Consider the following 25,559-nt stretch of genomic DNA (forward strand, 5'->3'; position numbering starts at 1 on the left):
AGCTCTTCAGAAAAAGCACCAAAAACAGACAATGTTAATGTTCATAGACAGAGCAGCATATAATGTCTAGCAGTGCCACCTGAACATTGGCAGAGACCAGTAGAGAAGTCTGGGTAGTAGAAGAGTTGCAGTATAAAAGCCATACCTCTGATGTGCAAGCAAGGCCAACCGACTCAACTATGCTCAAAAACACAGGAACTGGTGTGCAGAAAAATGGCAACAGATGCTCTGAACTGATAAGTCAAAATTTGAAATATTTGGCTTTAGCAGAAGGCAAGATACAGGGAAAAAAGGTAGTGTAAAGCGCTAATTGGATACCTATAAAAAGCCACAAATGAGGGTATTCCTCCTCTAGACAACCCAAAGGTTAAAACAAATGACATCAAACCTAAAGTATACTAAGTAACATAATAAAAAGTTAATTGTGTCGTTGCTAGCAACTTAATATACTGGAGTATCAGGCTTGAAGCCAAAACGCGTTACTCTGCAATCATTTTGACCCTGGGAGGGATCTGTAACTTATCTGAGTCTAGCTAACATCCTTCACACTAACAGAAAAAGTCTGCATTAGTTTGACTCTGGGAAGGATCCATAGTTTGGCCACAATCCAGCACTACGACTAGGAGAAATAAAGTCGGAACAGCAAGAGGGATAATACAAATTCCCCAAACCTACCTAAACTACAGGAACCAACTTAAGGTGATTCACTCGGACCTGCTCCAATACATTTGATCTTTCAGATTTCATGGGACTTTTTAACCTGACATTGTTTATATTTTTGATGATATGAAATTTCTTAGTCATCTTTATCTGTATTTTAGCATTGTTATTTCTGTCATTGCTTTTATTTTGCATTTTTATATTTTATTTTTCATTTTTGGGGTTTACTATATCTTCTTTATAATTGCATATGTATTCCATATAAGATTAACATTTTCTTTTTATATTTTTTATTAAATCATTTTTATTCAGATGTCTGATACTACGCTTATCACCTAGACTCATATTGGTATTATCCTTGGTTTATTTTTAGGTACTGTGAAATAGCGATACAAATTTTTTGGGATAACTACCCATATAAACATTACTGTCTGAGAAGATATATGGCTAAATATTCACATTTTACATCTTTTTTAAAGGGGTTGTTCGCACATAGTGAGTTTGCATAAACAATCACTTAGCCTCACTTATTTCGATTTATATATCTACACATATACATATTGGATTATGATAATCTCTAACAGCCTGATACTCCAGTATATTAAGTTGCTAGCAACGCCACAATTAACTTTTCCTTATGTGACTTAGTGCACTTTAGGTTTGATGCTATTTAGCAGAAGGCAAGCATGGTGAAGGTTTCTTGCAAGTTTGAAGCTGCATTTCTGCAAATGTGTTCGGCATATGGTAAGAATGAATGGTCTCCTCAATGTACAGGTAGATACGTATCCATCATGCAATACTATCAAAGAGGCATTGGATTGGCCCCAAATATATTATGCTGTATGACAAAGACTCCCAACATACAGCTAAAGTCATTAAGAACTATCAGAAAAACAAGGAGTCCTGGAAGTCATTATATGGCCCAACAGAACCATGGTCTGAACATCAACTAGTCTGTCTGGGATTACATGAAGAGACAGAAGTAACTGAATCCACAGAAGAACTGTGGCTAGTTCTCAAAGATGTTTGGAACAACCTACCTGCTGAGTTTCTTAAAAACCTGTGCAAGTGTACCTAAACAAACTGATGCTGTGATGTGATCACAGCAAATCTAGATTTGATTTAGATTTTTTCTTCTGTTCACTCTGCATTTTAATTGATAAAAATAAACGATTAACATTTCTATTTTTGAAAAAAAATATTACTTTACAACATTTTCACACCTGCCTAAAACCTTTGTATATTACTGTATATGTCTCTTGTTTGCAGTTTGTTATCTTTTCTGCTGTTATACCACTAGATACTTGGTTACAAAAGAATTGTGGCAAACCCTCATCACACCATACTCAAGTCTGGATTGGCTCCTCCAAATAAAACAGCTGGTGGCTTGAGTTTACCCACTGAAAAACATTTGAAGCAAGAGTGTTAATCTGTTCTAATAATGTTCTGACTCCGCTGATATGTTAATCTATTGGAAGATCAAAGAAAAATGTTGTAATGACAAGTTGTTTACTGTCCCCTTAATTAAAATAAACTGTACAGCTTTTGTTAATACCAAACTTTATTTTACTTGGTTTAACCACTGCAGCTCTCTTTGTATCATGGAGCAAAAAGTGTACAATAACCTCAATATCTCAGCTCAGGATGGTCCTAGCTTCTGGGAACAAAAACTAGTGTCTATTGCAAATTACAATGTACATATATAAACATTTTGCATATTCTTGATACTTAGACTTTGAACTTAAGTCCTAATGTAATGATGCAAATCGCTGAAAGTTCCATTTTAGGGTCAATTTATAATAGGAAGGTTTAGAGTTTAAAGGGACACTAAACCCAAAAAGATTATTTCATGATTCAGGTAGAGAACACACTTTTAAACAACTTTCCAATTTAGTTCTATCATCTAATTTGCTTCATTCTTTAGATATTCTTTGCTGAAGAAATAGCAATGCACATGGGTGAGCCAATCATACGAGGCATCTATGCGCAGCCAACAACCAGCAGCTACTAAGTTTATCTAAATATGCTTTTCAATAAAGGATATCAAGAGAATGAAGCAAAATAGATAATAGAAGTAAATTAGAAAGTTGTTTAAAATTAAATTTTGTGCACGCTTTCTAAATTATGAAATAAAAATTTTTGGTTTCATGTCCCTTTAAGTCTTAATTTTTTTAGGGTGTACCTATGTAAGTGTAGTAAGCATGCAGAACATTTCAGTATTAAAACTTCGTTTTTTTTTTTTTTTTTTATAACATTGCCAAAACTCTGTCAATAGAATAATATGACAGATTAATCGAGGCTCTTAAAGAAAAGTGTGCTGTAGCAAACAAAGAAGGCAAAGTTAAATTCTCAGTCTATTACCAAGCTCACGATCCCGGAACAATGTTCGCTTTCAAAAAAAAGACAAAGAAAGTGTTGTTGATGTGCACACTAAAACACACAAAAGTGGGGGGTGGAGACAACTGTCTAAGATAGAAGACGTGTCTTCACATAGCTTCGTTTAGAAATGACATAAATAACGGTAAAAAGCCTCTTTACTATCTTCAAAAAATAATATATAGAGCTATCCTAAGTCCTTGTAGCTACTTGAAGTGGCTAGATCGTACCCCAAGGTCCATAAAAGCGAACAGCCTGTACCTGAGACCGCTGCGGCCTCCAGACCAAATTGAGGCCTATTTGTTACTTCCGGACCTGAACTAACCACCACCTTAACCCCTGTGGAGCACGGCAAGGGAATCTATACTTATCAGCAGCCTAGCCTAAATGTCGACCGGCAGGTGAGGCTTGAGCCATACCGACTGCCACTAAACATCTGATGCCGCGGAGGTGGCGAGTGACCTGGACCGCAATTAGAGCCAGTGCTCTCCCACATACAAAAAGGTCTCCGGAGGGTCGGGGCTCCACTCCGGGGACGCACCTACAACCACCCGGATGAGGATACGGCTGATGATCACCATCAGGGAACGCATCAGATCGACACCAAGAGGTTGTACGGCCGCAGCGGACATCAGAACTGGGTAAATACCTGTGGGGAGTCCAGACTGCTGTTCCACCTTTGGGGGCTACTTATTACCAGGATGGCTGAGAAGGTGAGGGTCCTGGATGATCTCCAGACTATGTAAGCAGCTGACGGGCCACTAGAAAAGAAGAACTCAGTTGCGCGAACGGCCGCCATTTTGGGCCCTGCCATTACACCTGGCAGCTTAGAGACAACCAACACTCCCGCATCTCTTCTCCATAAGAACTGGGACCTCAGAGGCAGCCAGATTGTTATTCTGCATCCAGCACCAACAAGGGCACCGAGGGAGATTCGTCAGATAGGTGAGACATAAGCTGTTATCTTCACGCAGTGACTCAGAATAGCCTATCTTACATTAGTGGCTCTAAGCATTATCCATCTCACCACATACCCTCTGGCCTGACACCCCCTTTAGTGAACTTGCACTAACTCACCTCATTAAGGCAACTGGACCTAACCTAAGCCAAATCAAGCTTGGACACTACTCTCATAATACTCCATAAAGAGACTGGCTGTATATATCTATGAGACTTATGAAGTGGAGCCTACACACTTAGCTGTAATATAAGGCTGCACCTTGAAAATACACTGTGCCACTGCCTGACCGCTCTCCCCCTTTCCCCATTTACTCACCCCTAGTGGGTACTATCCACATCCCCTTGCCTTGTGTTTCGCCATGCATGGGTATGTCCCATTGAGAGGGTCAGGTAGCTGACACAATCACTGCCCCACTCTTCTGCTGATGTAAGTCTCCAGCTAAGATATGTGAAGAATCTTTAGACTTTGCCTCAACCCTGTCAGTCCCTTTATCCAACATTACGCTCTTCTCTGAATAATACAGTTAATCTATTTTCATCCCATAACAGAGGAAAATACTATTCCATAAAATCTTTATTGAAGGCCAGGATGTCTCAGTCATTCAGAAATAAATAAAATAAACTCCTCCACTCTGCAGACTGAACACCAATCCAATAACATAGTTGACTCGCTCAAGTCTCTTCTGGCAGCTCATCAGTGTGAAGAAGTGTGATAAATCCCACACATTGCTGCTATAGGGGAACGCACAGACACCCTTGAACGCAAACAGAAGGATCTCATAATAGATCATACTAGTCTCTTAGGATACTCTCAAAATTAAGCAGAACAAATCTCAGACCTTGAAACGAAACTTGCTGACCTGGAAGACCGATCCAGAAGCAACATCAGGATCAGGGTTGTTTCAGAAGAGATATCCCCACAAGATCTGGGAGATTTCTTACAAGATTTGTTCAAATCTGTACTGGGAGGCTCCACAGACAAAGAGACTTTAATTGACAGAGCACATAGAGCCTTGATACTGAGGAACATGGATGAAGCAAAGCCAAGAGATGTTATTGTACGTCTTTATTACTACACTTTTAGAAAAACACTACTTTGTGCAGTGGAAAAGTCACTTTCCGGACTTATCACCTCACATTCTCCAACTGCACAGGAACTTTCAATTTTGCACAAAGGTTCAGAGAGACAAATCAAGTATAGATGGGGATTTCCAGTACGTCTTTTCTTAACCCAGGAGGGCCAACAGTATGTAGCCTCCACTACAGAACAAGCCAGGGAGCTGCTACAAAGGTGGGACTTTTTACCACTGACTGATACAACAACCTCAACCACTACCCTTCCTTCTCAGTCATTGAGGGCCTCAGCTCCAGACTGGCAACCCCTGGCTCAGAGACACTCTCAGCTCAACAAGAGACACATCTCTACCACCCCTGGTCATACTTCATCTTAAACTCACATGAAGAGAAACATTTGATAGCTGCTTGACCACATCAGTGAGAACTTTGTAACCAGAGACACGTGAGATTTGATTTATTCCCTGAAAAATGTTATTCATAGTTAGATGTTTTAGTTAGTTCTAGTGTTATGGACTGATATTTTGCAGCATTGTTGAATTAATAGTCTCCATTTATCGCCTCCAATTCTTGTGGGATCCCTTCTGCACTGGGAGCTCATGCTATCCTGAGTTTTGAAGGGACTGCCCGACACCTCCCAGTGTGGATGGGATCTGACCCCACACCACAAATTAAGATTTTCTAGTTACTACTCAGAGTTATTACTGACCCAGGACAGTGGTGCCCACTATTTCTTAACACCTTTTGGTACTGGTACTTAATTATAATCATAATGATAAGTTTGCTACTTTTAGAGATATGAGAGGTCGGATCCATAACCAGGAAAATGTCATTACTGTCAGAAACCATGGTCTAGTTTACACATTAAGGTTTGATATTTTATCATACTGTAAAGTTTGGACGCCATGGCTTAGTTTAAATGATAAGGTTTAGAATTTTCTAACACTGTGAAGCCATTGAAAGCCTAACACCTTTGGTTTTTGGAAGTACCCTTATGTTATGAGAATCCATGTTCCTATGAGACCAGGGGCGATTATTTGACCTCTCTCATTACTGACAAGATTTGACTATGTCTAAGAAAGCTTAGATATTGCCCATTGTTACTACTGTTCTGGGACAATGTGCAATGTACTTTATTGTTATATTGTAATGTTTTAGCCATAATAGCCAGGCTGATGAGACACTACACCACTGAAGTATTCCCTACATAGTATTCTTAAATTCAAGGAGGACCCCCTCTGCGGAGTGCAACAGTATCACTTAAATCTTGGAAGAGATTGATGGACGTCTCTAACTGCAGATGGGATCTAGACTTAGATATGTAATTTAAAATGTTTAATTATGACTAATTGTTGTATGTTATTGCTCTTACCTGTTGACTGTTTTGACACAATGTTGGTCCTGTTATGGGGATACATATAAAAAAATCAGACTGTCAATATCTACATTATTCATGGTAAGGTTCCCCCCCAAATCCGTTTTGGACACCCTCCCTAGCCTATGAGTAATAACTGGACCCCACCCAACTTATTTGCCCATTTTTATGGTGCAACTTAAACTACTACCTATCAAATTATAAAGTGCAACCTAAGATATGTTGGGAATGAGGCTTATTAAGTGACCTTATTCCCTTCCCCTTTTTTCTAGGGGGCTGACGGGTCAGAGGCCTTTTGGTCCATCTCTTCCCCCCCTTATACTTTCCGTTGTGTCCTCTCAGCTTATTTGCCTAGAAGGCAATCTGCACTTTTACTTTCCTTTCTTTTTATTTTCTTACAACCCTTATCCCATATTGTTCCCCTTGCATATTTTTTTACTCCTACTACCCTGACACCTGTCTGGGACGCGGGTAGGTGTACTTAGTTCTACATACTTCTTATACATAATTTTACTAGTTTTACCTTTTCTCCCCCCTCTACCCTACTGAATCACTGTGTACCCCCATACGTTCAGCCAAAAAAAAAACAACACATCTACGAACAGGGAACATAATGCCACCAAGCAGATGAGGCAGCATGATTCCTCATAGAATGTCTACACTTAACACAGGGCCTTAACTCCCCTACAAAACAAAGTCTCCTGGTCCATTATCTTCTCCGGCACGATATCCATGTCGCCTTTCTACAAGAGACTCATTGGCAGGAAGGTTCTAGATTTTCTCCACAACTCCAAATACTTCCCAGTTTGCGAGTCAGCCTCATATAAAGAAAAAAAGAGAGGTGTGGCAGTTCTGGTCCATCGGTCCATCAAGTGTAAAGTAGAATATGTAGAAAAAGACCCTGAAGGCAGGTACCTCATAATGGTGTGTAGATTGAATGAAATCCTTTGCACTCGTCTCCATCTACGCCCCCAACATCAAACAAATCCCCTTTTTACAAGCTCTTTTTGAGCGTATAGAATGTTTTAAACAAAAATTTTATTCTTGTATGGGACTAGGTCCTTGATAAGAAAGCTCCTGGCAAACGGGGATACTTGCCTAGATCTGATAAAATTCTATTCAATAATTCTACATATCTTACTTTTATGTAATGGAGGATTTTAATCTCATGGTTTTATCACCTCCATAACTCAAATGAGTTGCTTTTTCTTTGGAAAAAAAGCTTCAGCAAACCGCAAATTAAACCTAACTTCTGCTGAAGAGAGTCAAATAACCTGAAACGGCTGTCCAGAAGTGGTTCTTCCTGCTGTATCCTACCCCATAAAGGGGATTGCTGTGTTTAATACAGTACTTAGAAGCAAAAACCATGAGTTATTGAATATCTAATTTGCATATCTTAACCAGCGTTCCCTTGCGCATTGGTATAAATGTATACAGGGTACTTGTGGGGCTAAGTAACCAGGGATACTTGCCTAGATCTGCTAATTTTCTATTCAATCATTCTATATTTCTTAATATATATACAACAACAGTAGTATGCATCTGTCAAGCTTTGATATTGATTGTGAATGATACCACTAGTGAGAACAATGATGACATTCAATGACATCATAAACAGTATAAGTTATAAACAGTATAAGTTATAATACTAAAAGTGCAAAGCACTAAATCTCCAATGACATCACTTACCAGTCCATATTTATAACATTAATATCGAATAAAAAACCCAAAACATCAATGATACTGCTGCCCTATACATATATGTGCATATATTTTTATTTTTTGGAATAAAGGATTTTTTTTTTACTATTGCTCAGTAGCAGCTTTTTTCCTCTTTGCCTACGGACGAGCGGCTTGTCCTCCGCTTCATTTAGCCTGCTCCACGCTACCTCTTTTTGGCTCAGACCTCCCTCCTCTCACACACGCCGGATATCTGCAGCAGTATCAACTCTATTACAAGGTGCAGTTATTGTTTCCTGAGATTGTCTGGGTATAGGCCAATGCTACAGTGAGTCACAAATTACACCTAATAGCAGTGCATATTACAGGAAACTAGGAACATATGTTTTACCAAGTTTTAAAGGGTTTTATTACTGTCAGTTGTTTATTACCTTGAATTTCAATGTGTATTTTAAATGATTTTACAGTTATATGATATGTGATCATGAGAACACAGCAAATACATGTCTCAATCACAATACAATAACTTTTTCCTTTTTTATTTATTGAGGTTTTGCGCATTATACAGCATGAATGAAACATCACAAAACACATGTAACAATAAGAAGATAAAGCTGACAAGTAGAATTTGCTAAGAGTAACGCATCACAATGGGATGTTATGTATAAGTATATTGCACCTCTGTTTTTTAGTATTTTCTATGGTTGTTTCCTCTGTTGATATGAGGGGTCACTCTAGGACCCATGGAGACTAATATAATTTAAGAGGGGAAATTGGCTTTTAGAATGGTCACTTTTGGACCTACAGTAGGTACTTAAAGGTGGGGGGAGAACATCAGTCAAAAGCTGCTTTAAGCGAAGGTAGGAAGGGGGCCTAGGCCTACTAAAACTAGTAATATATCACTCAATATTAGAAGCAGAATGGAGTATCGTCTATGGAGAGTCCAAAACAGAAGGTATAATTTTAAGCGGAACCATGACTATTTATATAGGTAATGGATAATTATAAGGAGGTGACCAATAGGATAGGAGTTACCTAATATCATATGTCTTAGAGATGGGGGGGGGGGTGTCTTTAAACTGAGCAGTATAGTGAAGTCTGTAATTTTAAAAACAAGGGATTGCTAATAAAAAACAGTTCTACTGAATGTTATAGGCGACTCAGTCAGCCACCTACTTAGGGTAAACCAGAGTAGATATTAGTACGCATTAACTGCTAGGTAGGGGCCAAGTGTAAAAGGGTTAGCAATGGACATGTACCTCAGAGCTGAAATGTCACTGGATCTTAATGACTGCCCTAGTAATTAGCAGTAGGGGGTACTATGAAGAGTGAAGCTGTACAGGGACCCTATCAGAGTTGCAAGCTTCCTTCTTAACAAAAAAAAAAATTTCATAACTTTATACTATATCCCTATACCGATCAAATGTAAACCAGAAACATATCTTATGTCAACTATAGGAGACAGATGGATCAGAAACCCATATCGCTCCTGAGCATACTGATGTACTGTATATGGGGCTGTGATACATAATATGAACTGAAAGGAATTTAACGCTAAATAGAAAAAGCAAGTGGGTGTCTAAAATCCTAAATTAGGTGTGTGATAGACCTTACCCGATAGTGCGGACCTTCTGACAAACAACTGCAGTAATGCCTATTAGGTATATAATTCAAATGGTAAGGAGAGACTGCAGGTGGCATTGTGAGTTATTCCTTATGAGAGGTCGTGGGAGAGATGAGGATGTAAAGTCGTGCAGGCACGTTGCCTACTGGTTCTAGGTACTAAAACTCTTTTATAGCCATGCTCCACCAGTAGGAAATATAAGTATTTTACATTCTTGGGTCTCAGTGGAAAGACTGTGTTGAGTCGTTGATAGGCTCCAGTAAAAGGTGACGGCCTGAGTTCATAGCTGGCTAATTCAGCTCCTGGGGGATCCTGTGTTTAAATCTTGGTAAATCTCAGTTCGACCAGATTAGTAGTAGTGGGATCTTGTAAGTGTAGGATAAGATTAAAGCTGTATCCCAAGGCAAATTATATATTAAGAGAATAGCCCCAGGAGCTCCATAAGATGCGACTGATTATGACCGCCTCTTAGCCACTCCCCCTTTTTTATTTTTTTAATGGCATTTCATGTAGATAATTACTATATATATGTGCACTTCATGAACTGAAAAGCGTGCAAAGGAAGTTGATACTCACAATGTGGCAGAAACAAAATTAATAAAGAGAAAAATTAAGCGTTATACAAGTGTGATCTATTTTTTACATTGGTTCTCTAAAATTTACAAATTTGCAGGAGGGATAGTAACATATTGATCCTTATTTAATAATGTACAGACAGGTAAGTGACTTAAAAACTAAAATACAACTATGGCTGAACAATGTATGCCTATTATCTTAAAGGGACATTAAACACTTTGAGATGGTAATATAAAATGATAAATTGTATATATAAAACAACTCTGCAATATACTTTCATTATTTATTTTGTCCTCTTTGCCTGTAATTCCATTCTGAAATTGTGAGCTTTTCAGTTCCTGTTAGAAATGGAAGTGCAGAACACTGTTAAATCCAGCACAGCCATTGGCTGCACACTCTAGTGACCTATTTATAACTGACCTTAATTGGCCACAGCAGAGAAGGTAACACAAGTTACAACATGGCAGCTCCCAGTGTTTTATAGACACTAAAACTTTACACTTATTTTGTCACTTTTTAAACAACTAATGAAACTTTAAAAAATACATCTACAAGTTAGTCATGGACTAATCTTCTCTTTGAATGCATCATTCTATCTAGCGTGTATTTAGTGTTTAATGTCCCTTTAAGAGTTCAATCTTAAGCCCCCATAAAATGAACTAAATTGTTTACCAAATTTCCCATGAAATTTTTTGTGTGAAATTAGAGTTAATAAGTGGCTGAAGCATCCTATCAGGCGGATTTGGTATAAAGCTTAAAAATAACAGTTCAATAACCAATTTATAAAATGCATATGCATTCTTCTTACTATTGTTGAGTGCACACGTCAGTTTCTTCCTCTGATACCAAAAAACTTCTAGATTCTTCTAGGTGATCTTCTGGAGGCTAAATAAATAAATATTTTAAAAATACTTAGTTATTGTAAAAGTTTACTGCAGTAAGTTTGAATTTAATTATGAACATGAATAATGACACATATTTTAAACCCCTTTCATGGGTAAGGTTGGACAGTAATTTTTAATGACTTTATGATGACATCATCAGAAAATTGATCAGGTAAAAAATGGCTCTTTTATAATATATACTTAAAAAAACATAATTTCTTCTTACCTGATAAATTCCTTTCTTTCTTGGTGGTGATAGTCCACAAAAATCTTTACTTTTGGGAATTAATCTCCTGGTCACCAGAAGAAAGCAAAGACCCCCCCCCCCCAAAAAAAAAAAAATTAAAAGGACACTAAAGTCAAAATTAAACTCATAAATCAGATAGAGCATGCAGTTTTAATAGAATTTCCAATATCCTTTTATTAACAAATTTTGCACATTCTTTTTATATGCTAGTTTTCTGAGGCCAGCTCCTACTGCACAAGTTCACAGGGAATACGTATACTAGTCTGTGATTGGTTGATGGCAGTCACATGACATAGGGGGCCGCAAAATGAGGAAAACAAACTTGTCAGAATTTTTTTTACTGCTTATTTGTGTGTGTTAGCACATTGTCTTTTTATTATGCACTTATTAATTATGTAACTACTGTATTTAATGGTCCTTTAAGTATCTCTCCTACTTCATCCTCCTCTCCAGTATTTTGTATAGCCAAGGATAGGAGTAAGAAGCAAGAAAGATAGTAGGGTAAACTAGAACTACCGCCAACAGGAAAACAATGGGTGGGTTAGTGGATTAGCACCACCAAAAAAGAAAGGAATTTATCAGGTAAGAAAAAAATTATGGTTTTCTTTCTAAGGGATTATAGTCTACGAAAATCCTTACTTGTGGGAACTAATACCCAAGCTGTGAAGTCCACAGGGAAAGAAAGACAGGCAACTTTTTACCACTGCCTGAAAATCTTCTTTTCAAAAACTGCCTTAGCCAAGGCAAACCCAACAAATTTGATAAAAAAATTGTGAAAGCACACAAAGACAACCAAGGTACAACCTATCAAATGTGTTCTACTGATAATTTGATCTTTAAAAACAAAGATTAGAGCAATAACGGGATAACAGAACTAAAATAGAACTAAAATACATAAAAGGCAACTATTGCCCTGCCTCCAAAAAAACTCTGTGGATCAAACTCCTTCAGCAAGAAGCTAAAGAGACAGAAACTGCCTTTTCGGTCTTACGTTAACCAGAAAGGGCAACAACCAAATCCTCTGTAGGCTTTACATAAAAAATATTGTTAGACTTCCTGACCATATCCAGATTGTGGAATAATCACCAACCTTATTCCAACCAAAGTCTGAAGAAATGCTTGTATAATTGGAAGATGAGTAAGCTGCCAGTAAGAGAACAGAGAAAGCTCAAATGTGTGCCATTATATGGCTGATCAATAGACCCTTCCATGCTACCTTGATCAACAAACACCAGGAAGGTGCACCTTCCACAGCTTGCCGAAATCCTTCAGGCAACAGGTTTACCAACTTGAAGACCCTATTACAGATTTTCAGAAAAAACATTCAAACTCCCAGCAGTCAAGGTAAACAGCAGAAGATATCGACAAAACAACGGACTAGAAACACCTACACACCAGCACCAACAGAATGGAAATTTCTGTTTGAGGGGACAGTCCCCTTAGTGAATATATGATAGTACCAGATATGGATATGTATCCTCCTACAAGGAGATTAAACCCTTGCACAGCAATATATAAAACAGTAGTACTAGATATGGAACATACTGTGGTACCCTCACACAAGAAAAGGTAAACAATAGCTCAGCTATATTTAACAGTAGTACTAGATATGGAATATCCTGTAGGTTTCTGGCACAAGGAAAAAGTAAACCATTGCACAGCCATATGTAACAGTAGTACTTGATATGAAATATACTGTGGTATCCTTTCACAATGAAAAAGTAAACCATTATGCAGCATATATATGACAGTAGTACAAAATATGGAATATACCGTATAATCCTCTCACAATGAATTGTAAACCATTGCACAGCAATTTGTAACAGTAGTAACAAATATGGAATTTACTGTAGTATCCTCTCAGGAATAAGGGTATAACAATGTAAGATGAGGAAAAAGAGAATAAGGTATATACTGAACAAAGGTCAGTAATAAATGACAGCCGTACAAAATATAGAGCATACTGGAGTATTCTCTCACAAGTATTTGTATACTATTGTACAGCAATACATAACAGTAATAGAAAAATAAGTGATATACTGTAGAGTCCCCCACAAGAGTATATTATCATATAGCAATATATCACAGTAGTAGAAACATACAGAATATGATGTGGTAACCCTTCTCAGTAAAGGTATACCATTGTCCAGCAATCTAAAACAGTATCACAGGAGATAAAATATACTGCAGAATCCTCCTATGCCTTTTACAGATATATAGCAGTATTGAAAAATATGGAATAACAAAATTTATGCTTATCTGATACATTTATTTATTTATTTATTTATTTCCGGACTTGGAGAGTCCACGATGTCATTCCAATTACTAGTGGGAATATAACTCCTGGACAGCAGGAGGAGGTAAAGAGCACTACAGCAAAGCTGTTAAGTATCACTTCCCTACCCATAATTCCCAGTCATTTGAACAAAGGGGAATGGAAAAAGGAATAACACAAAGGTGTAGAGGTGCCTGAGGTTTAGTAAAAAATAACTGTCTAATTAAGGGTGGGGTCGTGGACTCTCCATGTCTGGAAAGAAAGAAATTTATCAGGTAAGCATGAATTTTGTTTTCTTTCCTAAGACATGGAGAGTCCACAACGTCATTCCAATTACTAGTGGGAACCAATATCCAAGCTAAAGGACACAGAATGAACAGGGAGGGAGAACAAGACAGGCAGACCAAAATAGAACACCACCGCTTGAAGAACCCTTTCTCCCAAAAGAGGCCTCAGTCGAAGCAAGAAAATTTGGAAAAAGTATGCAGGGAGAATCAAGTTGCAACCTTGCAAATCTGTTCCACAGAAGCTTAATTTTTGAAAGCCCAAGAAGAGGAGGAGACAGCCCTAGTGGAGCCCTGGCAAAAATCTTTAGTCACCTGTAGGTAGAATTTTAGATCATGCACAACATCCAAGTTGTGCAACAGACGTACCTTATGAAAAGAAGGATTAGGACAGAGAGAAGGAACAAAAATTTCCTGATTAATATTTCTATCAGAAACCACTTTAGGGAGAAACTCCAATTTAGTACGAAGAACCGCCTTATCAGCATGAAAGATAAGGTAAGGAGAATCACACTGTAAAGCTGAGAGTTCTGAAACTCTTCAAGCAGAAAAAATAGCAATAAGAAACAAAACCTTCCAAAATAACAGCTTAATATCTATAGAATGCATTGGCTCAAACAGAGCCTGCTGCAAAACTTTAAGAATAAGATTAAGGCTCCACAGAGGAGCAACAGGTTTAAACAGAGGCCTGATTCTGACCAGGACCTAACAAAAAGATTGAACACCTGGCACATCTGCCAGAAGCTAATGTAAAATAATAGATAATGCAGAAATCTGACCTTTCAGGGAAATGTCCGACAACCCTTTCTCCAGATCTTCCTGGAGAAAAGACAACATTCTAGGAATCCTGACCCTACTCCAACTACTACTTTTGATTCACACCAATACCTTATGATACATTTTCCAAGTGACAGGCTTGCGAGCCTCAATCATGGTCTCTAGTCAGAATGAAGCATTAAATCTCCAAGCAGTCAGCTTCAGAGAAACGAGATTTGGATGGAGTAAAGGACCCTAAATTAGAAAGTCCTTCCTCAGAGAAACCTCCAAGGTGGAAGAGATGACATCTTCATAGGTCTGCATACCAAATCCTGTGAGGCCATGCAGGAACTATTAGAATAACCGACACTCTCTCCTGTTTGATACAATCAATGACTCGTGCAAGTAGCAAAATGGAGGAAACAGGTATGCTAGATTGAAATTACAAGGAACCGCCAGAGCATCTATCAGAGCTGCCTGCGGATCTCTTTATCTTGAACCGTACCTTGAAAGCTTGGCATTCTGCTGAGACGCCATCAGATCCAACTCCAGCACCCCCCACTTGATGGTTGACCTGGAGAACACCTCCAGATGGAGAGCCCACTCCCCCGGGATAAAATGTCTGTCTGCTCAGGAAATACGCCTCCCAGTTGTCCACTCCTGGAATGTGGATAACAGATAGACAACAATTGTTAGCTTCTGCCCACTGAATAATCCGAGACACCTCCATCATGGCTAAGGAACTCCAAGTTCCTCCCTGGTGGTTGATGTAAGCCACTGAGGTGATACTGTCTGATTGGAACCTGATAAACTGGGCTAAGAACAACTGGGGCCAAGTCCACAGAGCATTGTAAATCACTCTCAACTCCAAGATCTTTATGGGGAGAGCAGACTTCTCCCGATTCCATAGTCCATGAGCCTTTAACGAGTCCCAGACTGCTCCCCAGCTTAGCAGGCTAGCGTCTGTGGTCATGATCACCCAGGAAGGTCTCCGGAAGCATGTGCCCTGAGACAGATGTTCCTGAAAAAGCCACCACAGAAGAGAGTCTCTTGTCGAATGGTCTAGATCTATCCTCTGAGACAGATCTGAATGGTCTCCGTTCCATTGTCTGAGCATGCATAATCGAGCAAAGGGAATTATGTGCATGGAAGCTACCATTAGACCAATTACCTCCATACATTGAGCAACTGATGTACGAACAGTAGACTGTAGAGAGAGACAAGAAGAAAGAATTTTGAATTTTCTGACTTCCATAGCTGGAACAAGGGAACTCTTCTCTAGATAAACTTTCCATCCGTGGAAACCTAGAAAAGACAACATCTTTGTATGAGAGTTTACTTGTTGAAAAGATGGCACCTGAACCAATATGTCATCCCGGTAGGGCGCCACTGCAATTCCCCGAGACCTGATGACTGCCAAGGGAGCCCCCAGAACCTTTGAGAAAATTCTGGGAGCTGTGGCAAAGCCAAACGGAAGAGCCACAAACTGAAAGTGTTTGTCTAGAAAGGTGAATCTCAAGAATTTGTGATGATCCCTGTGGATGGGAACATGAAAATACACATCCTTCAGGTCTATGGTCATCATAAACTGACCTTCTTGGACCAAATGAAGAATGGAATGAATGGTTTCCATTTTGAAAGATGGTACCCTGAGAAACTTGTTGAGACACTTTAGGTCTAAAATGAGTTGAAAAGTTCCCTCTTTTTTGGGAACCACAAACCAATTTGAATAAAATCCAAGACCTTTTTCCCTTACTGGAACTGGAACAATAACTCTCAGGGAGGAAAGGTCCTGAACGCAATTCAAGAATGCCTCTCTTTTCACCTGATCTGCAGATAGTCTTGAGAGGTGGAATCTGCCCCTGGGAGGGAAATATTTGAATTCTAGTTTGTAACCCTGAGATACTATGTCCACAGCCCAAGGATCTGGGACATATTGTTATCCATGCTTGACAAAACAGGGAAAATCTGCCCTACACTTCATCCGATCCCGGACCGGGGGCAGACCCTTCATTCTGACTTAGACTCAGCTGAAGGTTTCTTTGATTGCTTCCCTTTGTTCCAAGACTGATTAAGTTTCCAAAACTTGGACTGCTCCTGCTTGGAAGAGGAAGACTTTTGACCCTTGAAGTTCCGAAAGGAACAAAAATTACTTTGATGTCCTTAGAGTCTGCTCTTCTTGTCTTGCAGTAGAAAAGACCCTTTTCCACCTGCAATTTCAGAAATTATTTCTGCCAGGCCTGGCCCAAACAAGGTTTTACCCTTGTAAGGAAGTGCCAGAAGCTTGGACTTTGAGGTAACATCAGCTGACCAAGATTTTAGCCACAAAGCTCTGCAGGCTAGGGCAGTGAAGCCAGACATCTTGGCTCCCAGTCAAATAACTTGCATGTTAGCATCAGAAATAAAAGAATTGGCTAGATTAAGAGCCTTAATCCTATCTTGGATTTTCTCCAAAGGAGTCTCTTCTAAAATTGATTCAGACAAGGCATCACAGCTGCACTTGCTACTGTGGCAATACAAACTGCGGGTTGTCATTGAAGACCCTGATGAACATGCATCTTTTTCAAATAAGCCTCCAGCTTCTTGTCAATGGGGTCCTTAAAGGAGCAACTATCCTCTATAGGGATTGTAGTTCTCTTAGCCAGAGTAGAAATAGACCCTTCTACTTAAGGCACCATGCTCCATGAATCTTTAATGGAGTCAGCAGCAGGGAACATCTTTTTAAAGACTGGATATGGGGAAAAAAGGTATCCCTGGCTTCTCATGTTTTCTAAACATGAGGAACAAATTTGCATAGATAAAACAATTTGGGCCTCAAGACACAATAAACATTTATCCATAGTAACAGACTCCTGCTCCATGTCCATAGCAAAGGTATTTCCCAGAAATACAAGAAAAAATAAAGTGATCTTCATTGAGAGCGGAAGAGGGAGAGATTCATGTGACCAGCTGAATTGAAACTGCGTAACTAAGTGAAAGCGTGCATTTCAGTAGCCGTCTCAGACCTTACAAGAAACTGACACATTGAGCCCCAAGTCTGCCGATGATAAATTCACCCTTAATAGTAAAGTGAAAAAACACTGACACCGGATCCTGCCACATTAGCTATCCATAAAACTTCATAGCAAAGGTATTTCCCTCACACAGATTACTTGAAATAAACAAATGAGCCACAGATTCAAAAGTTAACCCCTTCATACCCCTAAAGGCAGTTAACCCCTAAGTCTCTCAAATACATAGTGCCTGTACTCTGCCTAATAAAATCCTCTATTAAGGATTTAGCATGTCCCAGAAAATAATGCAGGGAAATCCTATTAAGTGCAAGTCTCCAAGACTTAGAAGACAAATCTTACCTGCAAATTTAGCTATCTGGCAGGTAGAGAATGATCTCTAATAGCTCTATAATACATTTCTGTTGAATACATGAAAAATTATTGCTAGAGGACAAAGTTTTCCTTACTGCGCCTAAGCCACTTGAGTGGGTAATAGATGTATATAGACTCACTACATCTAGTGTTAAAAAGATGCATTTATCTGAAACCATCTCTAAGTTTTACAATTTCAATAAGAAATCACTGGTGTCTTTAATGTAGGATATAGACTCTGTAACATGCGGTCTTAAACATTTTTTCCAAAAAGATTGAAATATTAGAGAAAATAGAATTAGTGCTTGCTACAATGGGTCTCCTTGGTGGTTCTGTTCTGTTTTTGTTTATCTTTGGGAGAGTATAGAAAACTGGAATAATGCTATCCTCAATAATTAGGAATATTTTAGTTTCTGCATCAATAATACCATATTGCACTGCCCTATCTATACATCCCAAAATCACTTTTTTTAACTAAACCAGTTGGATCCTTTTTTAGTCTCTTACAGACATCCATGTTATTTAATTGTGTTAAGATCTATTTTACATAGTAGCCCTTGTCAACAACTACTGTAGCTGCGCCCTTATCAGCTTGTTGGTAAATAATATCTTTATTATTAATCAATCTTTTTAGTGCTTCATATTCAGACATTGACATATTATTGAAATTCAATTTCTCTTGTTTCGCTTTCAATGCTTCAACATCCTTATTTACCAAATCAATAAATGTAGCAACACTATTATGATAATTACTGGGTGTGAACTTACTCTTATTCCGTAATCCCACTGATTTTATATTCAAAACACTCATGTCCATAATGACTGTAATCTAATATTATCTGACTGTTTGTTAAGTCCAAAGAATGATCTTAATTTCAAAGTACGATAGAATATCTGTAAATCCGGTTCAAGATTTCACAGAAAGTTAATCCTTTTTCAAATAGGGATTGTACATCCTCCTCAATCTCATTTGTGGTAATATCAACCACTAGCGCTTGTTGCCTCTGCGGGTGTTCCTTCTTGTATGCCCCCTACTGGTTGTCTCGGGGCCCCTTCGATGTATCCTATCACCTCTACGCCGCTTCCTTCTGAGACCCCTGATGAGTTAGTACCTATAGGGGTATCTGAGCCATTCAGCTCCCTGTTGCTGCGGCAGAATAGTCTCCGTTTCACTTCGGAGGTGTTCCTCCTTTCCCTTCCGGTCGGGTCCCGGGTCCACTGATAGACAGTTCAAGCCAGGTAATCCTGCTTGTCTCTGTAGAACTCGTCTTGCTTCTCGATCTCCATAGTTTTACAAAGCTCAGCAATAATTTATTTCCTGGCTGTAAGTACTTTATCAACCTCTGTGATAGTTAGGTTGTTCTTTAGCTCCTCCTCTTTTTTATCTCATCTTTCTGAGACTATATAGCTTTTCCAGATAATGGACCGTCAATACCATAAGGTCGAAAGAACACTTATTTAATATGAGTTCAAATTTGCAACAGTATTCCTGGTTGTCAGCCAGTAAAGTATGGTGAGTGTTCATCCTCAGTCCCCTTGGGATCGGTTGCACCCGATAGTACTCAGCTAACGTAGCTGCATGTAATTCAAATGACATCTGTTTTTTTAGATATTCTTTCATAATCTTTTGCACAGATACATGTCTGTGGATTTTTAAGGAAATCTATGGACCCCTTCACAAGAGTAGCGATTCTTGCTGCCTCCATATCGGTATATCCAAACACTTTTCTTCCCTCAGTATCCATGTCCAATTATATGTAGAGTGCCAGTGACAATTGCAGGTACATTCAATAACACAAATCACAAACTAGTCCAGCACTTTCTTTATAATTCACGTGCAAGCTCCTGCATCCCCCAAAAATATATACTCAATATTGAAAGACAGCAGCACTGTGAAATATTTCCAAAAGGATTCTTTATTCCAACATCAAGTACAGACCACATTTTGGGCTTTCTGCCCTTAGTCATGTCATGTCATATTAGGTTATACCAAACAGTACACCTTTATACACCTTACCAGGTGTCTCATTAACATTTCCACTAACCCCTAATTTTCAATTCTACCTGAACATTATCACCACCTAGTGTTGAACACTAAAATTACACAGTCATTCTGATATTTCTTAATAAGAGGTAGCAAAAACCTATACAAAAATATTCCACTCCATATCTCATACCCTTTGGATACATAGCATCAAGTTTATAAATTCAATAAGCTTCACGTTTCTTTAAATACAATTCCCTATTCCCAACCCTTCTCATAGCAGCAACATGTTCAATAATTTGGAATCTTAGTTGAGAGACAGAATGACCAGCTTCTAGGAAATGATGGCCACAGGGGCCTCCTTATCATTTTTCCTAATAGCTGATTTATGCTGTATCGTCCTGTCTCTCACTCATTGTGTTGTCTCGCCTAAATAAATAATGATGAAGGAGGAAGTCCATGAAAGCTTGCACAGATACGTATTAAAGGTGGGAAACCTTGTAACTCCTGCATTCCCATATACAAAATTAACCCCTTCGCTGCGCTGTGTAACTGAACCCAGTAATGGAGGAAACAATAAAATTTTAATGACGGTAAACGCGCAAACACTACCCGATCCTGATAATGCCACTGTGCTCTGTCCTGCTACCAAGACCTTGCGCACACTGAGTGAGTCCCCCGTGCCGGCTTTGCGCTCCTCCAGTCTGTAAAGTAGAGACAGCGTTTCTGAAGATTAACCAGCAACTGTGGGACCCCTTAAGTTGGCAATGCTCTTAAACTGGCAAGTACAAAACATTTAATATTTAAAAACACAGTACAGTATACCTTGGAATGCCAAATAAAGTTTGTGTAACTTCCACATAAGTATGCTCAAATTAACTAGGCTGATATAGTTGTGGCTGTAAATAGCACTTAGTGTGTCTGCTGACAGCATGAGGGCTGAGAGAAAATGCAGGTACTTACTCTGTAGTTTCCCCCTCCTCTGATCTTACCCTGATCTCATCCTGAATATTCAGTAGATCACTCATCCATTACTGTAACCTACAGTAGAGGATAGACTGGGGGAGTACATCCTCATGGCCCAGAAGAAGGAGGCTAAAGTAACTATCCCAGTAACACCTGTGGGAGGCTTATGACCACAACTCTATAGAGAAGATTTACACAACCAGTACCCTCCTATATCCCTCTCTTCTAGGAACTATCCATTGAGGGAAAATATGGGATTAATATCCTGTGCAATCATGAAGAAAATGCAAAACACCTAAATCTTCACCTTGTCCTAGAATAGGCAAAGACAATACTGTAGGGGAGGAGGAAGTAGGAGGGATACTTAAAGCTTTGTGTCTTTGCCTCCTCCTGGTGGCCAGGAGATGAAACCCAACAAGTAAGGATTTCTGTGGACTATCACCACCTTAGAAAGAAAAGCTAATACAGTATAAGCATTTTAAGAGATGTTATGACAAAAAAGCTAAATATTAACTTTTAAAACTAATAGCAACTGATCTAATGCAGCCTTGCAACAGCAGTCATTTCCAGAAAGTACATTTAGGAATTATGAGTGCTCGGCGGTGCATTTACAGTTATGACCCATTTAAAGTTAAACTTTACATTTTTAATACAAAAAGATTTGGGCACTTTTTAACTAACTTAGCAGAAAACCTTAGCAAATGTCACAGTTTTAAGCTTTACTGGCTCTGTGGAGTCTTCTGTGATTTTCCTCTTTATCGTTATTCCTATAAAACCTTTAAAATCTGTGCCACAACTTCATAATGTGCATTGAAATTACAAATCTTCCTACAGTACATTAGCTTGAAGTTAATATATTTTTCAGCTTAAAAGGTTTGCAACCCTTTGTGCTTCCAAAGATAAAAGTCTACTCAGGTCAGAAACTAAGGGAGCTATTATCTCATTTTCAAAATGGACAATTGGGCTGTTTTCAGTTAAAACTCTCCACTGACTGCAATGACAGACTGGCCAAAAATATCCTGAGCAGCAGCATGGAGGATATGCAATCTGCCACTCTGTTTAAAGGGACACTGAACCCAAATTTTTTCTTTCATGATTCAGATAGAGCATACAGTTTTAAGCAACTTTCTCATTTACTCATATTATCAAATTGTCTTCATTCTCTTGATATCTTTATTTGAAATGCAAGAATGTAAGTTTAGATGCCGGCCCATTTTTGGTGAACAACCTGGGTTGTTCTTGCTGATAGGTGGATAAATTCATCCACCAATAAACAAGTGCTTTTCAGGGTACTGAACCAAACAAATAGCTTAGATGCCTTATTTTTTAAATAAAGATAGCAAGAGAACAAAGAAAATTTAATAATAGGAGTAAATTAGAAAGTTTCTTAAAATTGCATGCTCTATCTGAATCACAAAATAAATCATTTGTGTTCAATGTCCCTTTAACTCTTACAGAGTTTAAAGTTCTATTGTAACTCTGCTTCTTTTTGCGGGACAGACATTTAAATAACTAAACCTGAAGTATTGCTTAAAAAATCCAATGCATATAATAAAATGCTGTAATATGTAGAGCATGTTGTTTTTATAGTAGCATTTATTGCTAACAATGGCTAAGAATACAAGTGGAATAATTTTATAGCACATGTAAAGGCTAACTGTGCTCATTGTAAATCAAAAGCACTTTAATGATATCACTGTTATCACAAGTTGAAAGTAAGAATTTAGCACAACGGCAAAAGACTCAGGGATGCCAACATCTGAAGGTTAAATATCGCAAATGTGCAAACTCCCTCATCCCATACACTTCTAAGGGGCATACTACAAATGCCTTTACTTTTATCGCTCGCTCTCTAACCCGAAGGTGATCTAGACTAACTGTGCTAAAGCTGAAGGTTTTTTTTATTTTTTAATATATATATATATTTTTTTTTGTAAAATATATATCTATACTTCTATATAAACACAAACACACACAAAAAAATAGAAAAATAACATGGGAATTTCAATTATTTCTATTGAAAAAACATACATATATATAAAACATGGAAGGGGACTGCACTCTCATACCGGACCGGGTACACATCCCATGACCCTGTAACATGCTCAGCCCTGGGTGCTCACGGGCACTCACAGGAAGCTGCGCTGTCCCCAGAGTCACAGGCAGTTGACCCCAGACAGGTCTGGGTACAAGAACCATAGGGAAAATTACAAAACAAATTAATACAACACACAAAGAAAGTCCAGCACTCACTTACAAGCTCACAGCTAATATTTAAAAGCAGAAATGGAAAAGTTAGTTACCGCATCTGGCCAAATGGGACAAGCCCAGGTACCACAGGCTTGTCCCATTTGGCCAGATGCGGTAACTAACCTTTCCATTTCTGCTTTTAAATCTTAGCTGTGAGCTTGTAAGTGAGTGCTGGACTTTCCTTGTGTGTTTTATATATATATATATATATATATATATATATATATAAAAATAAATAAAAATAACACACACACATATATATATATATATATATATATATATATATATATATACACACACACACACATGCTTCAATAGGTGTATATACATATATGTGTGTGTGTGTATGTGTGCATATGTGCATGCGTGCGTATATATATGTATATATATATATATATATATATATATACATACACACATACACACACACACAAATATTTAGACATCTATATATACATGCACACACACACACATACTTTGGAGAACTTTTGAGTCAAACACCTTGTCCTATAACATATCCCTTTTTCCCCCTTTAAAAAAAAAATCTATATAAAAATATTATTTATTTCAAATGTTTATATATGAGTTAATACTTTATTTTAATATGTTTTGATCCATGAAGGAAATCATTTGTGTTCAGTGCTTTGTGAAACTTTTCTTTTAACCCTTATACTTTATTTCAGGTCTCAGGTCAAGCTAATTTTTCTAATGCTATTTTGTCAAGGACAAGCCATAACTTTTCACTTGTAATACAAGTAATATTTAGCATGGTCACGATAACCACTGAAACTATAGGATGCGCTTAAATGATGTTGGTTGTGATAAACCTTTTCTAGTAAATAATATCAATTTGCATGCTAATTTTAGAGCGGTACAGCTATATTGAAAGGGCAGCCCACACTATCATTAGCGCTTCACTTGTAATCTGGACCAATGTGTTCAACCCTGCAAAGGGATTTAACCCCTAGGGTCAAATCCCTTCAAAAATCTAGATATAATGATTTATTCACAGCAATGATAATCTTGAGTATAATAAACAGATTTGTGTTTTTTTTTTAACTGTATTAATTGTACAAATGCTTAAAAAATGTTAAGTTTTAGCATAATTTTAGTAATAAGTGCTGCCATGTTTTATTGTTAGCTTTAATAAATAAATAAATAAATAAATAATATATATATATATATATATATATATATATATATATATATATACACTTATTAATTTATCTTTGCTGCGGAAACTAATTAGCCATGGTTATAAATCAAAGGAGAAATAACAACCTCAGAGGGTATAGTGTCCCTTAAACACAGAGTTCAAAATGGATATGAACCCCAAAAATTTTGTTTTATGATTCAGACAGAGCACACAACTTAAGGGGACAGTCTACACCAGATTTTTTTATTGTTTAAAAAGATAGATAATCCCGTTATTACCCATTCTCCAGTTTTGCACAACCAACAGTTATATTAATATACTTTTTATCTCTGTGATTACCTTGTATCTAAGCCTCTGCAGACTGCCCCCTTATTTCAGTTCATTTGACAGACTTGCATTTTAGATAATCAGTGCTGACACCTATGTAACTCCATGGGCGTGAGCACACTTTTATTTATATGGCACACATGAACTAAAACCCTCTAGTTGTGAAAGAAAATTCAAAATGTTTTCAACTAAGATTGATTGATGATACAAGAACATTGGAAAGTTGTTTAAAATGACATGCCCTATCTGAATCATGAAAGTTTATTTTTCACTGTTCCATTAAAAAAAGTTTCCAATGAACTTCTCTTCTCAAATTTGCTTTGTTCCCATGCCCTTTGTTGAAGAGATAACTAGGTAGGTGCTTGGAACACTAAATGGAAGCAAGTATTGCTGCCATCTAGTGCTCTTGTGAATGGATGACATTCTTTCTAAACTACTGCCATATAGTGCTCCAGACAGGTGCATGCTCCTAAGCTTAAACCCCTGCTTTTCAACAAAAAATAAAATAATTATATTTAAAGTAAATTAGAAAGTTGATTAAAAAACATAATTTATGTTTACCTGATAAATGAATTCATTTCATGGTGGTGAGAGTACACTATCCATTGAAAATTACTCTTGCCTACCACTAGGAAGAGTCAAATATTTCCAAACCCCAAGAGCTGTATAAGACCCCTTCCCCCTCACAGGTGCGTCAGTCTTACTTATAGCCAAGCAAAATAAGGTAGGAAAAGAAATAA

At 37.9% G+C, this 25,559-nt stretch overlaps 1 protein-coding gene across 1 annotated transcript in view; it reads right to left on the reverse strand.

Annotated features, from left to right (window-relative positions):
* Positions 1-25,559, reverse strand: part of ZBBX (zinc finger B-box domain containing) — a 508,142-nt gene that overhangs the window by 264,304 nt on the left and 218,279 nt on the right. The window contains exons 11-13 of the mRNA XM_053711814.1: positions 11,134-11,210; positions 10,998-11,078; positions 6,443-6,471 (exon numbers count right to left, since the gene is read on the reverse strand). Of these exons, the coding sequence (XP_053567789.1) occupies positions 6,443-6,471; positions 10,998-11,078; positions 11,134-11,210 (187 nt within the window). The remainder of the gene's footprint in view (positions 1-6,442; positions 6,472-10,997; positions 11,079-11,133; positions 11,211-25,559) is intronic.

This window comes from Bombina bombina, chromosome 4 (genome assembly GCF_027579735.1).
Source record: "Bombina bombina isolate aBomBom1 chromosome 4, aBomBom1.pri, whole genome shotgun sequence".
Classification (NCBI taxonomy): Eukaryota; Metazoa; Chordata; class Amphibia; order Anura; family Bombinatoridae; genus Bombina; species Bombina bombina.